The sequence below is a fragment of the Bombina bombina genome, chromosome 5 (genome assembly GCF_027579735.1).
Source record: "Bombina bombina isolate aBomBom1 chromosome 5, aBomBom1.pri, whole genome shotgun sequence".
NCBI classification, from domain to species: Eukaryota; Metazoa; Chordata; class Amphibia; order Anura; family Bombinatoridae; genus Bombina; species Bombina bombina.
The window spans coordinates 981,617,282-981,629,723 of NC_069503.1; the positions used below are offsets into that span (position 1 = coordinate 981,617,282).

The following is a 12,442-nucleotide window of genomic DNA, read 5'->3' on the forward strand; positions in this document are numbered from 1 at the left end:
GTATGGTGGCATCTATGGGAAACATCTTTTTAAAAGCAGGAGGGGGAGAGAACGGCACACCTGGTCTATCCCATTCCTTAGTAATAATTTACGAAAACCTCTTAGGGACTGGAAAAACATCGGTTTAAACAGGTACTGCAAAGTATTTGTCCATTTTACACAATTTCTCTGGAACCACAATGGGGTCACAGTCATCCAGAGTCGCTAAAACCTCCCTAAGCAATAAGCAGAGGTGTTCAAGGTTAAATTTAAACGCTGTCATCTCAGAATCAGACTGAAGTAACGCCTTCCCTAAGTCTGAAATGTCACCCACAGATAGAAGCTCACCTGCCTCGGCTTCTGAGCATTGTGAGGGTATATCGGACACAGGCAATAAAGCGTCAGAAAGCTCTGTATTAACTTTAGCCCCAGAGCTGTCTCACTTTCCTTGTAGCCCTGGCAGTTTGGAGAATACCTCTGTGAGGGTAGCATTCTTAACTGCCGCCATGTCCTGTAAGGTAAAAGAATTAGACGCGCTAGATGTACATGGCGTCACTTGAGCGGGAGTTATAGGTTCTGACACATGGGGAGAGTTAGATGGCATAATCTCCCTCTTTTCAGTCAGAGAATCCCCTGAAGATAAATCTTTAAGCGCCATAATATGGTCTTTATAGTTTATAGAAATATCAGTACATTTGGTACACATTCTAAGAAGGGGTTCCACAATGGCTTCCAAACACATTGAACAAGGAGTTTCCTCTATGTCAGACATGTTTAACAGACTAGTAATGAGACCAGCAAGCTTGGAAAACACTTTAATAAATGTGAAACAGCAATTAAACAAAAATGTTACTGTGCCTTTAAGAGAAAAAAAACTAGCACTTAAACTGCAAAACAGTGTAAAAATACAGTAATCTTTGAAATTTTTACAGTGTGAATAAGGGCTCAAGCAGCATTGCACCCACTTGCAAATGGATGATTAACCCCTTAGGCCCCAAACCGGATTGAAAAACGTTAAAAAACGTTAAAAATCAATTGAGCACCATGCCACAGCTCTGCTGAGGCTCCTACCTGCCCTTAAATACGATTTTGTGCAGAAATAACCCCTTTGAAATGGTTCTCAGATGCCAGAGGACTCTTCTAGGGAAGCTGGATGTCTCAGTCTGTATTAAAACTGCGGTTAGAGCGCTAAAATAGGCCCCTCCCACCATGTACTGGATGTTAAGAAAATACTCCTAGGAGTATCTGACTAGCCATGTGGAAACTAGGCCCCAAATAAAGACTTATCTCCCTCAGAGAAAAAACTTCCTATTTATTTGAAATCATGTAAACGTTTTGTCACTAAGCAATATGAATATTAACATGAGTATTACCCTGTTATGTAAGCATGATCCCAGTCGCTGTTAAATCACTGCATCAGGCTTACCTCAAATATAGCATTTTCTAGAACTTATTCCTCTCTCTAGAAATAAAAATACTGAACATACCTCAAAGCAGGTAATCTGCAGGCCATTCCCCCAACTGAAGTTTTCCCATATTTATCAGTTATGTGTGAGAACAGCAATGGACCTTAGTTACAAACCGCTAAGATCATCAAATCTCCAGGCAGAACTCTTCTTCTAATTTCTGCCTGAGAGAAAAACAGTACAACGCCAGTACCGTTTAAAAATAAACTCTTGATTGAAGGTAAAACTACACTAAGTCACCACATATCTCTTGATACTTCCTTTCTTGTCGAGAGTTGCAAGAGAATGACTGGGGGTGGCAGTTAGGGGGGAGCTATATAGACAGCTCTGCTGTGGGTGTCCTCTTGCAACTTCCTGTTGGGAAGGAGAATATCCCACAAGTAATGGATGAACCCGTGGACTGGATACACCTTACAAGAGAAAATGGGCCAGCATCTAAAATTACATTCTTGCATTTCAAATAAAGATACCAAGAGAATGAAGAAAATTTGATAATAGGAGTAAATTAAAAAGTCATGCTCTATCTGAATCACAAAAGAAAAAAATTGGGTTCAGTGTCCCTTTAACTGGATAAAGCTTTATCGACTAGTTCTTTAAAGGATAAAATCTCAGCATTATCTGTTTTGTTTCATAGGAAGCTGGCTAAGTTGCCTGCTTTTGTGCAAGCCTTGGTGAGAAATTGCCCTGTTATTAGGCCCATTTCTCCCCCTTTGAATTTAAATCTGGTTCTTTCTGTTAGGTCACGCCTTTGAACCTATGCATACTCTGGACCTAAAGTTATTGTCATGTAAGGTTCTCTTTCTTCTAGCTATTTATTCCGATAGTAGAGTTTCTGGATTATCAGTTCTGTCATCTGTCGTCCCCCCCTTTTTATAATTTTCATCAGGATAAAGAGGTCCACCGGACTAAATATGATTTTCTTCCAAAAGGAAGTGTCCAGAGAATATTAATCAGGAAATTGTTGTTCCTTCACTGTGCCCAAATCCTTCTAATTCTAAGGAATGCCTACTACACAATTTGGATGTAGCCTTAAAATGTTATCTTCAGACTATTAAAGATTTTAGAGAAGACTTCTAGCTTGTCTACTTTTCAGGTCCCAGAAAGGGTCAAAAGGCTAAAGCGGTGGCCTTGGCATCATGGCTGAAGCAGACTATTTATAAGGCTTACTTGGTTGCAGGAAAACCGACCTCTAAAAAGAGTATAAAACAAAGTATGCAAGGCAGAAAGTTGAAGACATGCTGCTACTTTTGTTGTGACAAGGTATTACACAAATACTAAGTAAAGTCCATTATTCAAATGTCAGTAATGAGTATTTTTAAGCAACATTGGTCGAGGAGATTCTCACAGAATGCGAGCAATAGTGAAACATATGTTGTAATTGGCAACAACAGCATTATGTAAAATGTCAAAAACAGTAATTACAAAGTCTCAACACAAGCAAAGGTAATATTGTTACCTGTACGTCGTTCACCGCAAACCGGGTCTCCGTGACGTCGCCAAGCTGACAGGTAAGGAGCCACTCCCAAAGCTCCCACTGGAAAAAGAAAAAATTTCAAAGACAAGGGGTTTACCTGTTTGGCAAGGCTATAACACCTGCTGTACCCTGTAACTTTTAATGGATATACAAATAAAGCCTGCAGTGTTATAGCCTTGCCAAACAGGTAAACCCTTTGTCTTTGAAATTTCTCTAAAAAGAGTAAGTGCTAATTGTACTAGGTCTGTATCTATTACTTGGGCCTTCAAAAATGACACCTCCTTTGAATAGATTTGCAAGGCAGCAACTTGGACATCTATCCATACCTCCATACCATTTTACCATTTTGATATTTATGCTTCTTCCGAAGATGCTTTTGGCAGTTATGTCCTTCAGGCTGCAGTATCCGGCAAATAGAAACTGCCATCATTTTGTCCCAACCGTCCTTGACATTGACTCTCAGCTTAAGTATTGTATCCCACATGTTACAGACACCTATGTACTCTCATCTTAAGAAAGAAAATAGAATTTATACTTACTGATAAATTTCTTTCATTTGGGATGATGAGAGTCCATAGGACCCACCTGGGGTTTTGCTATATAGGCAACAGTTCTTGTTTGCACCTCTTAATCAATCTATCTATGAGAAAAAGCACGCCAAGCTTGTAAGCTGCATGGCTCTCAAAGTGAAAGTGAAACCTGTATATTCCATAACAGCCTATGAGCCCATAACATCTCAAAAATAAAAACAAAATTTATGCTTACCTGATAAATTTCTCTCTCTTGCGATGTATGGAGTCCACGGATTCATCCAATACTTGTGGGATATTCTCCTTCCCAACAGTAAGTGGCAAAGAGAGCACCCACAGCAGAGCTGTCTATATAGCTCCTCTCCTAACTCCACCCCCCAGTCATTCGACCGAAGGCTAGGAAGAAAAAGGAGAAACTATAGGGTGCCGAGGTGACTGAAGTTTTATAATAAAGTATACTGCCTGTCTTAAATAGACAGGGCGGGCCGTGGACTCAATACATAGCAAGAGAAAGAAATTTATCAGGTAAGCATAAATTTTGCTTTCTCTTGCAGACAAGACAGGTACCTAAACGGAAGGCACCACTGCTTGTAGAACCTTTCTCCCAAAAATAGCCTCCGAAGAAGCAAAAGTATCAAATTTGTAAAATTTGGAAAAAGTATGAAGCGAAGACCAAGTCACCACCTTACAAATCTGTTCAACAGAATCCTCATTTCTAAAAGCCCATGTGGAAGCCACCGCTCTAGTAGAGTGAGCAGTAATCCTTTCAGGAGGCTGCTGACCAGCAGTCTCATAAGCCAAACGGATGATGCTTTTCAGCCAAAAAGAAAGAGGTTGCCGTAGCCTTTTGACCTCTCCGCTTTCCAGAATAGACAACAAACAATGAAGATGTTTGACGGAAATCTTTAGTTGCTTGTAAGTAGAACTTTAAAGCACAAACCACATCTAGGTTGTGCAACAGACGTTCCTTCTTGGAAGAAGGATTAGGACACAGAGAAGGAACAACAATTTCCTGATTGATATTCCTATTAGAAACAACCTTAGGAAGAAATCCAGGTTTGGTACGCAAAACTACCTTATCAGCATGGAAAACAAGATAAGGTGAGTCACACTGTAAAGCAGATAATTCAGAAACTCTTTGAGCCGAAGAGATAGCTACTAAAAATAGAACTTTCCAAGATAAGAGCTTAATATCTATGGAATGCATAAGTTCAAACGGAACCCCTTGAAGAACTTTAAGAACTAAATTTAAACTCCATGGCGGAGCAACAGGTTTAAACACAGGCTTGATTCTAACTAAAGCCTGACAAAACGCCTGAACGTCTGGAACATCCACCAGACGCTTGTGTAAAAGGATAGACAAAGCAGATATTTGTCCCTTTAAGGAACTAGCTAATAATCCCTTCTCCAACCCTTCTTGGAGAAAGGATAATAGCCTAGGAATCCTGATCTTACTCCATGAGTAACCCTTGGAATCACACCAGTAAAGATATTTACGCCATATCTTATGATAGATTTTTCTGGTGACAGGCTTTCGAGCCTGAATCAAGGTATCAATGACCGATTCAGAGAAACCACGCTATGCTAAAATCAAGCGTTCAATCTCCAAGCAGTCAGACGCAGAGAAAGTAGGTTTGGATGCTTGAATGGACCTTGAATCAGAAGGTCCTGCCTCAGCGGCAGAGCCCATGGTGGGACGGATGACATGTCCACCAGGTCTGCATACCAAGTCCTGCGTGGCCACGCAGGTGCTATCAAAATCACAGAAGCTCTCTCCTGCTTGATTCTGGCAATCAGACGAGGAAGGAGAGGGAATGGTGGAAACACATAGGCCAGGTTGAAGGACCAGGGCACTGCTAGAGCATTTATCAGCACTGCCTGGGGATCCCTGGACCCGTAACAAGGAAGCTTGGCGTTCTGACAAGACGCCATCAGATCCAGTTCTGGTGTGCCCCATAGCTGAATCAGTTGGGCAAACACCTCCGGATGGAGCTCCCACTCCCTCGGATGAAAAGTCTGACGACTTAGGAAATCCACCTCCCAGTTCTCTACCCCTGGGATATGGATTGCTGAAAGATGGCAAGAGTGAGTCTCTGCCCATCGAATTATTTTGGAAACCTCTATCATCGCTAGAGAACTCCGTGTTCCCCCTTGATGATTGATATAAGCTACAGTCGTGATGTTGTCCGACTGAAATCTGATGAAGTTGGCCGCAGCCAGTTGAGGCCACGCCTGAAGCGCATTGAATATCGCTCTCAGTTCTAGAATGTTTATCGGGAGGAGAGTCCCCTCCTGAGACCATAACCCCTGTGCTTTCAGGGAGTTCCAGACTGCACACCAGCCCAGTAGGCTGGCATCTGTCGTAACTATGACCCACTCTGGTCTGCAGAAACACATTCCCAGAGGCAGGTGAACCTGTGACAACCACCAGAGAAGAGAATATCTGGTCTCCTGATCCAGATCTATCTCAGGAGATAAATCTGCATAATCCCCATTCCACTGTTCGAGCATGCATAGTTGCAGTGGTCTGAGGTGTAGGCGAGCAAACGGAACTATGTCCATTGCCGCTACCATTAGTCCGATTACCTCCATACACTGAGACACTGACGGCCCAGGAATGGAATGAAGAGCTCGGCAGGTGGTTACGAGTTTTAATTTCCTGACCTCCGTCAGAAATATTTTAATTTCTACCGAGTCTATCAGAGTTTCTAGGAAGGAAACTCTTGTGAGGGGGAAGAGAGAACTCTTTTTTTTATGTTCACCTTCCACCCATGAGATCTCAGAAAAGCCAACACGATGTCCGTGTGAGACTTGGCTAGTTGGAAAGTTGACGCTTGAATTAAGATGTCATCTAGATAAGGCGCCACTGCTATGCCCCGCGGTCTTAGAACCGCCAGAAGGGACCCTAGCACTTTTGTAAAAATTCTGGGAGCCGTGGCCAACCCGAAGGGAAGGGCCACGAACTGGTAATGTCTGTCCAGAAAGGCAAACCTGAGAAATTGGTGATGATCTCTGTGAATAGGGATGTGCAGATACGCATCCTTTAAGTCCACGGTGGTCATATATTGACCCTCCTGGATCATTGGTAAAATAGTCTGAATGGTCTCCATCTTGAAGGAATTTGTTTAGGATCTTGAGATCCAAGATTGGTCTGAAAGTTCCTTCATTTTTGGGAACCACAAACAGGTTGGAGTAAAACCCTTGCCCCTGTTCCGCTCTTGGAACTGGGTGAATCACTCCCATGGTATGTAGGTCTTCTATACAGCGTAAGAACGCCTCTCTTTTTGTCTGGTTTGCAGACAATTGAGAAACGTGAAATCTCCCCCTTGGGGGGGAATCTTTGAAGTCAAGAAGATAACCCTGGGAAACAATTTCTAAAGCCCAGGAATCGTGAACATCTCTTGCCCAAGCCTGAGCGAAGAGAGAGTCTGCCCCCTACTAGATCCGGTCCCGGATCAGGGGCTACCCCGTCATGCTGTCTTGGAGGCAGCTGCAGGCTTCTTGGCCTATTTACCCTTGTTCCAAGCCTGGTTAGGTCTCCAGACTGACTTGGATTGAGCAAAGTTCCCCTCTTGCTTTGCAGCAGGGGAAGCTGAAGCGGGACCATTCTTGTAAAATAATTTCCTTCAGTTCAGGCCCGAATAGGGTCTTTCCTTTGAAAGGGATGGTCAAAAGCTTTGATTTTGATGACACATCAGCTGCCCAGGACTTAAGCCATAACGCTCTATGCGCTAAAATGGCAAAACCTGAATTTTTTGCCGCTATTTTTGCCAGTTGAAAAGCGGCATCTGTAATGAAAGAATTAGCCAGCTTAAGAGCCTTAATTCTATCCAGAATATCATCTAATGGGGTCTCCCCCTGAAGAGCCTCTTCCAGAGCCTCAAACCAAAAAGCAGCTGCAGTAGTTACAGGAACAATGCACGCAATAGGTTGGAGAAGAAAACCTTGATGAACAAAAATTTTCTTTAGGAGACAGCCTGATGAAGCGGCATATCTAGCCGGGAAACGCGTTGCTGTTGTTTCTTTTAACAATAAAATACGGACTACCATTTTACCTGCTCTGTCCTGCGTCTTTGTATCATCACCTCATTATATTTGCCAAGAGTGACCTTATACGCTCCACTCCCATCCTATCCGTCACCTGCAGTGGTAGTGTGTACAGATCGTAGCCATACGGAACCAGTAGAAGCTTGCCGTTTGCTGACTGTCGATTGGTGGATACGGAGTGACGTATACTCGCTGGGGTGTGTCTGTCGGGCGACTCTGAACAGTCCCGACCCACGCAAAGAGGCACGATTTTGGTGCCGCTTTCTCTGAGTATTTGGCACAACGGGGTGGATTTGACATGTAGGGAATCCTCCTACCTGGATATACGATACTGTTTTATGTTTTGTGGCGCCTCTCTACTTCTATTCCTTCTCCCCTGAAGAGCCTCTTCCAGAGCCTCAAACCAAAAAGCAGGTGCAGTAGTTACAGGAACAATGCACGCAATAGGTTGGAGAAGAAAACCTTGATGAACAAAAACTTTTCTTTAGGAGACCCTCTAATATTTTATCCATAGGATCTTTGAAAGCACAACTGTCTTCAATAGGTATAATTGTACGCTTAGCTAGTGTAGAAATAGCTCCCTCCACCTTAGAGTCCTGCATGGTGTCAGATATGGGAAACATTTTCTTAAAAGTAGGAGGGGGAGCTAACGGATTACCTGGTCTATCCCACTCATTAGAAACAATATCCGCAATCCACTTAGGGACCGAAAAAACATCAGTGTAAACAGGAACCTCTAAGTATTTGTCCTTTTTACACAATTTCTCTGGAACCACAATAGGGTCACAATCATCCAGAGTCGCTAATACCTCCCTGAGCAACAAGCGGAGGTGTTCTAGCTTAAATTTAAAGGCCGTCTTATCAGAGTCTGTCTGAGGGAGTGTCTTTCCTGAATCAGAAATCTCTCCCTCAGAGAGCAAATCCTTAATTCAGAACATTGTGAGGGTATATCGGATACAGCTACTAAAGCGTCAGAAGCTCAGCATTTGTTCTTAACCCAGAGCTATCACGCTTCCCTTGTAACCCAGGCAGTTTAGATAAAACCTCTGTGAGGGTAGAATTCATAAATGCTGCCATGTCTTGTAAGGTAAATGAAGTAGACGCACTAGAGGAACTTGGCGTCACTTGTGCGGGCGTTACTGGTTGTGACACTTGGGGAGAACTAGATGGCATAACATCATTTCTTTCTGTCTGAGAATCCTCTAGCGCTACATTTTTAAGTTCTACAATATGCTCTTTAAAATTTATAGACATATCAGTACAAGCGGGACACAATCTAAGAGGGGGTTCCACAATGGCTTCTAAACATATTGAACAAGGAGTTTCCTTGATGTCAGACATGTTTAACAGGCTAGTAATGAGACAAGCAAGCTTGGAAAACACTTTATTCAATGTAAAAACAACAATTTCAAAAAACGGTACTGTGCCTTTAAGAGATAAAAAAGATGTACACGTTCTGCAAAACTGCTTAAAAATGCAGCAAACTGTTCAAATTTTTTACAGTATATGTAGTAAGCCTTAGTAAGGTTGCCCCACTAGTAAAAGAAGAAATTAACCCCTTTATAACGAAACCGGATTGACAAGTGTCAAAAACCGGAAAATACACAGTCAACACCTTGCCACATCTCTGCTGTGGCGCCTACCTGCCCTTAGGGGTTGAGTCTGAGGGAACAAGGCTTCGTTTTGGCCCCAAAATAGAGTCAGGACCCTCCTGTGTTGCAGCTTGCTGTCCAGTAATGAAAAACAACTGCGCATCTAAGACGCAAAATTAGGCCCCACCCACCTCTTACTCAATGTCTGTGGGGCCTAATTTCGCTTACCCTTCACCTCATGGGGATACTGTCAGCCTTTTCTTGAAATATCAGTTTTTCTAGAAAAAAATGACTGAACATACCTCAGTGCAGCATAGCATGCAAACTGTTCCTCAACTGAAGTTTCCTGTACTCCTCAGCCTCTGTGGGAACAGCAGTGGATCTTAGTTACAAATGCTAAGATCATCATCCTCCAGGCAGAAATCTTCATCTCTTTTCTGCTTGAGAGTAAATAGTACACACCGGTACCATTTAAAATAAACTCTTGCTTGAAGAAAATTAAAACTTACATTTTGTCACCACAATCACTTTACCCTTCCTATTGCTTAGAGCCGGCAAAGAGAATGGCTAGGGGGGTTGAGTTAGGGGAGGAGCTATGTAGACAGCTCTGCTGTGGGTGCTCTCTTTGCCACTTCCTGTTGGGAAGGAGAATATCCCACAAGTATAGGATGAATCCGTGGACTTGATACATCTTGCAAGAGAAAGCAGAATAAAATCAAATAAACATATAAGATTATTCCCCACTGTTCAATAATCCCCCTCAGAAGATATTAACCCTTGATTCTATACAGATAAAAGGAGTCACACTGTGACCCTGTCTTCTTGCCTTATCATACATGTATAAAAAATGAAACTATCTTACCAGAATCTACGCTGTGGAACAGTAACACGGCCCTTCAAGTGTGACAGTAGCATCGCTTGTCAACGCTGATTGCTTATGGAGCTGTTAATATGAGTTGGGATGGTTTCGCAGAAAACCTCTCCCTGCATATCAGGACTCTAACTTTCATCCAAGCTCTCACTGAGAGGCTGACAGGACTACTTAAAACTCCAGTTGCATCTCGAAGAGTACTACCCTCCATAAGAGACTACTCCGAAATCTTCTGACACTTCTCTGCCAACCTCCTGTGACGAAAGGCAAAGAATGACTGGGGTTATGAGGAAGCGGGGAAGGTATTTAAGCCTTTAGCTTGGATGTCTTTGCCTCCTCCTGGTGGCCAGGTTCTGAATTCCCACAAGTAAGGAATCCATTAAGAAGGAAATGAGATTTAATACTGGAAAATACAAGGTTCTACATTTTGGAAGCAAAACTAAGCAGGCAATCTATTATTTAAATGGGACTAGACTTAGCCAATCATTTGAAGAAAGGGATTTGGGACTTGTAATATATAACAAGCTAAAGATGGGCTCACAAAGCAGGGCAGTGGCTTCTAAGCCTAATAAAATACTAGCATGTATTAAAAGAGGCATTGATGCAAGAGAGGAAAGCATAATTCTGTCACTGTATAAATCCCTGGTAAGACCGCATCTTGAGTATGGAGTGCATTTCTGGGGCTCTATCTAAGAAAAGAAAAAAATACATTGCAGACTAATAAACTAATCATGTGAATTTAAGCTATGAGGAGAGATTAGCCAAACAGGTTTATTGTAGAAAAAAAGGCGCATGAGAATTGACATGATTACTTCATAAAAATGTATTCAAAGCCTATATACAGAGATGGCAGAAGCTATGTCTGTAAATGCTGATACCTTAGATACATTTAAAAATGCTTTAGATACATTCCTGTGTAGAAAAATAATTCAGGGATATGATTGCTTGTGTTAAACGGGTCACTTTTTAAATGGGATTAATTTAAGCTCAACTGGAGTTTATATTGTAAGTATATTAAGATTGGTATAGGTTGAACTCGATGGACTTCTGTCTTTTTTTTTAACCTCATCTTCTATGTTACTATGTATGTTACTATAATTTGTAATTCAAAGTTTAAGTGCTGATACACTCTATGCATATGTTAACCCTTAACTACAATAGCTGTCTTTTGTGACCCTAGTGGTGTAATAGAACGGGTTTCAACTCAAGCAGTGAGGCATGTAGAAATAGAGTGGGCTCGCCGCTATGGACTTGCCCTGTTACAGTCTTCAAGGTCCCTTGTGACAGGTGACGTTTAATGTATGTTGCTGTCAAGGGGTTAATTTTTTTTAATTATACCTTTAATAAAGGTTTTTTGCAAGACCAGATGTACTGTAGATGGTTAAAATCATTGTTGGTAAAGTTAGCCTGATATATTTGAATGTGCTGAGTGGCAATTATTAACACAGAATATATGTTGTCATCTTTTTGATATGATCTAATTTTTTTTGCTCTTCCTTCGTAGTCTTCTGCTCTATATACAGCACAACATCTCACACTTGTAAGACTGATATGCCACTAAAATGAGATTGCTCATGAGCCTTTAATGTAGTTGTTAAGAGTAATCAGAGGGTTAATGGATGCCTTAAGTAAAAGCGGTCCATGATAAATATTTCAGCCTTTGCCATTCTACTAGGGTTTTGAAGTGTCATAAGCAATATCTCTCAGAAATCAATATTCACACAGCACATCCTGAGGGAAAAGGAAGTAGACATGCAGAGAAAGTTAATGTAAGCTATCAAATAGATCTCTACCTTTATGCCTATTGCTGTTTTCTTGGCTTCTGCTTTTAATCTTGTTGCTCTTAATACAGGCTTGTTTTTCTTGTAGTCTTGTCTTCCTAAAGTAGAAAAAGGATGAATTATTGATGAAGAAATGCATACTCAAAATTATTTTTGTATTATTGATTCTTATTTAAAAAAAAAACAGTATTGCAATAACTGAAGCTATGCAAACACAGCAACTTGGAAAGTTTTCTTACATAATGGGAGGATAAAGCTTTATACTTAGTAGGAATCAAATCCCTAGGCTGGTAAATAGATTTATGAAAACTACATTTTGTTCAATTAAATAAGAACTGTATTATAGGTTTTGTTTGCTTAGGTCTATACATTTCCCATCCTTCTAAAATACAAATATTAGTAAAGAAATAGGGCTCAAAACTATTCAGATTCAACAATACTTTTGGTGGTAGCCATTTAAGATTCAAGTTAAACACACTAAAATTCTGCAGTTTCATATCTATTAGATTATAGTATTACTTTAAAGAGACAGTCTAGTCAAAATTAAAATGTTCATGATTCAGATAAAGCATGATATTTTAAACAAATTTGCAATTTAGTTTTATCAATTTTTATTTGAAAAAGGCCAGGAGCTATTGACTGAAAGCATGCACAAAGCACGTCATCTGTTTCCCAAAGTTTCATCATCAAATTTGCTTTACC

General features: G+C 41.2%; 1 protein-coding gene across 1 annotated transcript in view; it reads right to left on the reverse strand.

The window, feature by feature from the left end:
* The window catches only part of TRIQK (triple QxxK/R motif containing), a 410,206-nt gene that overhangs the window by 125,766 nt on the left and 271,998 nt on the right, over positions 1 to 12,442 (reverse strand). Inside the window, exon 4 of the mRNA XM_053715195.1 lies at positions 11,753 to 11,838. Coding sequence (XP_053571170.1) covers positions 11,753 to 11,838 — 86 coding nt within the window. The remainder of the gene's footprint in view (positions 1 to 11,752; positions 11,839 to 12,442) is intronic.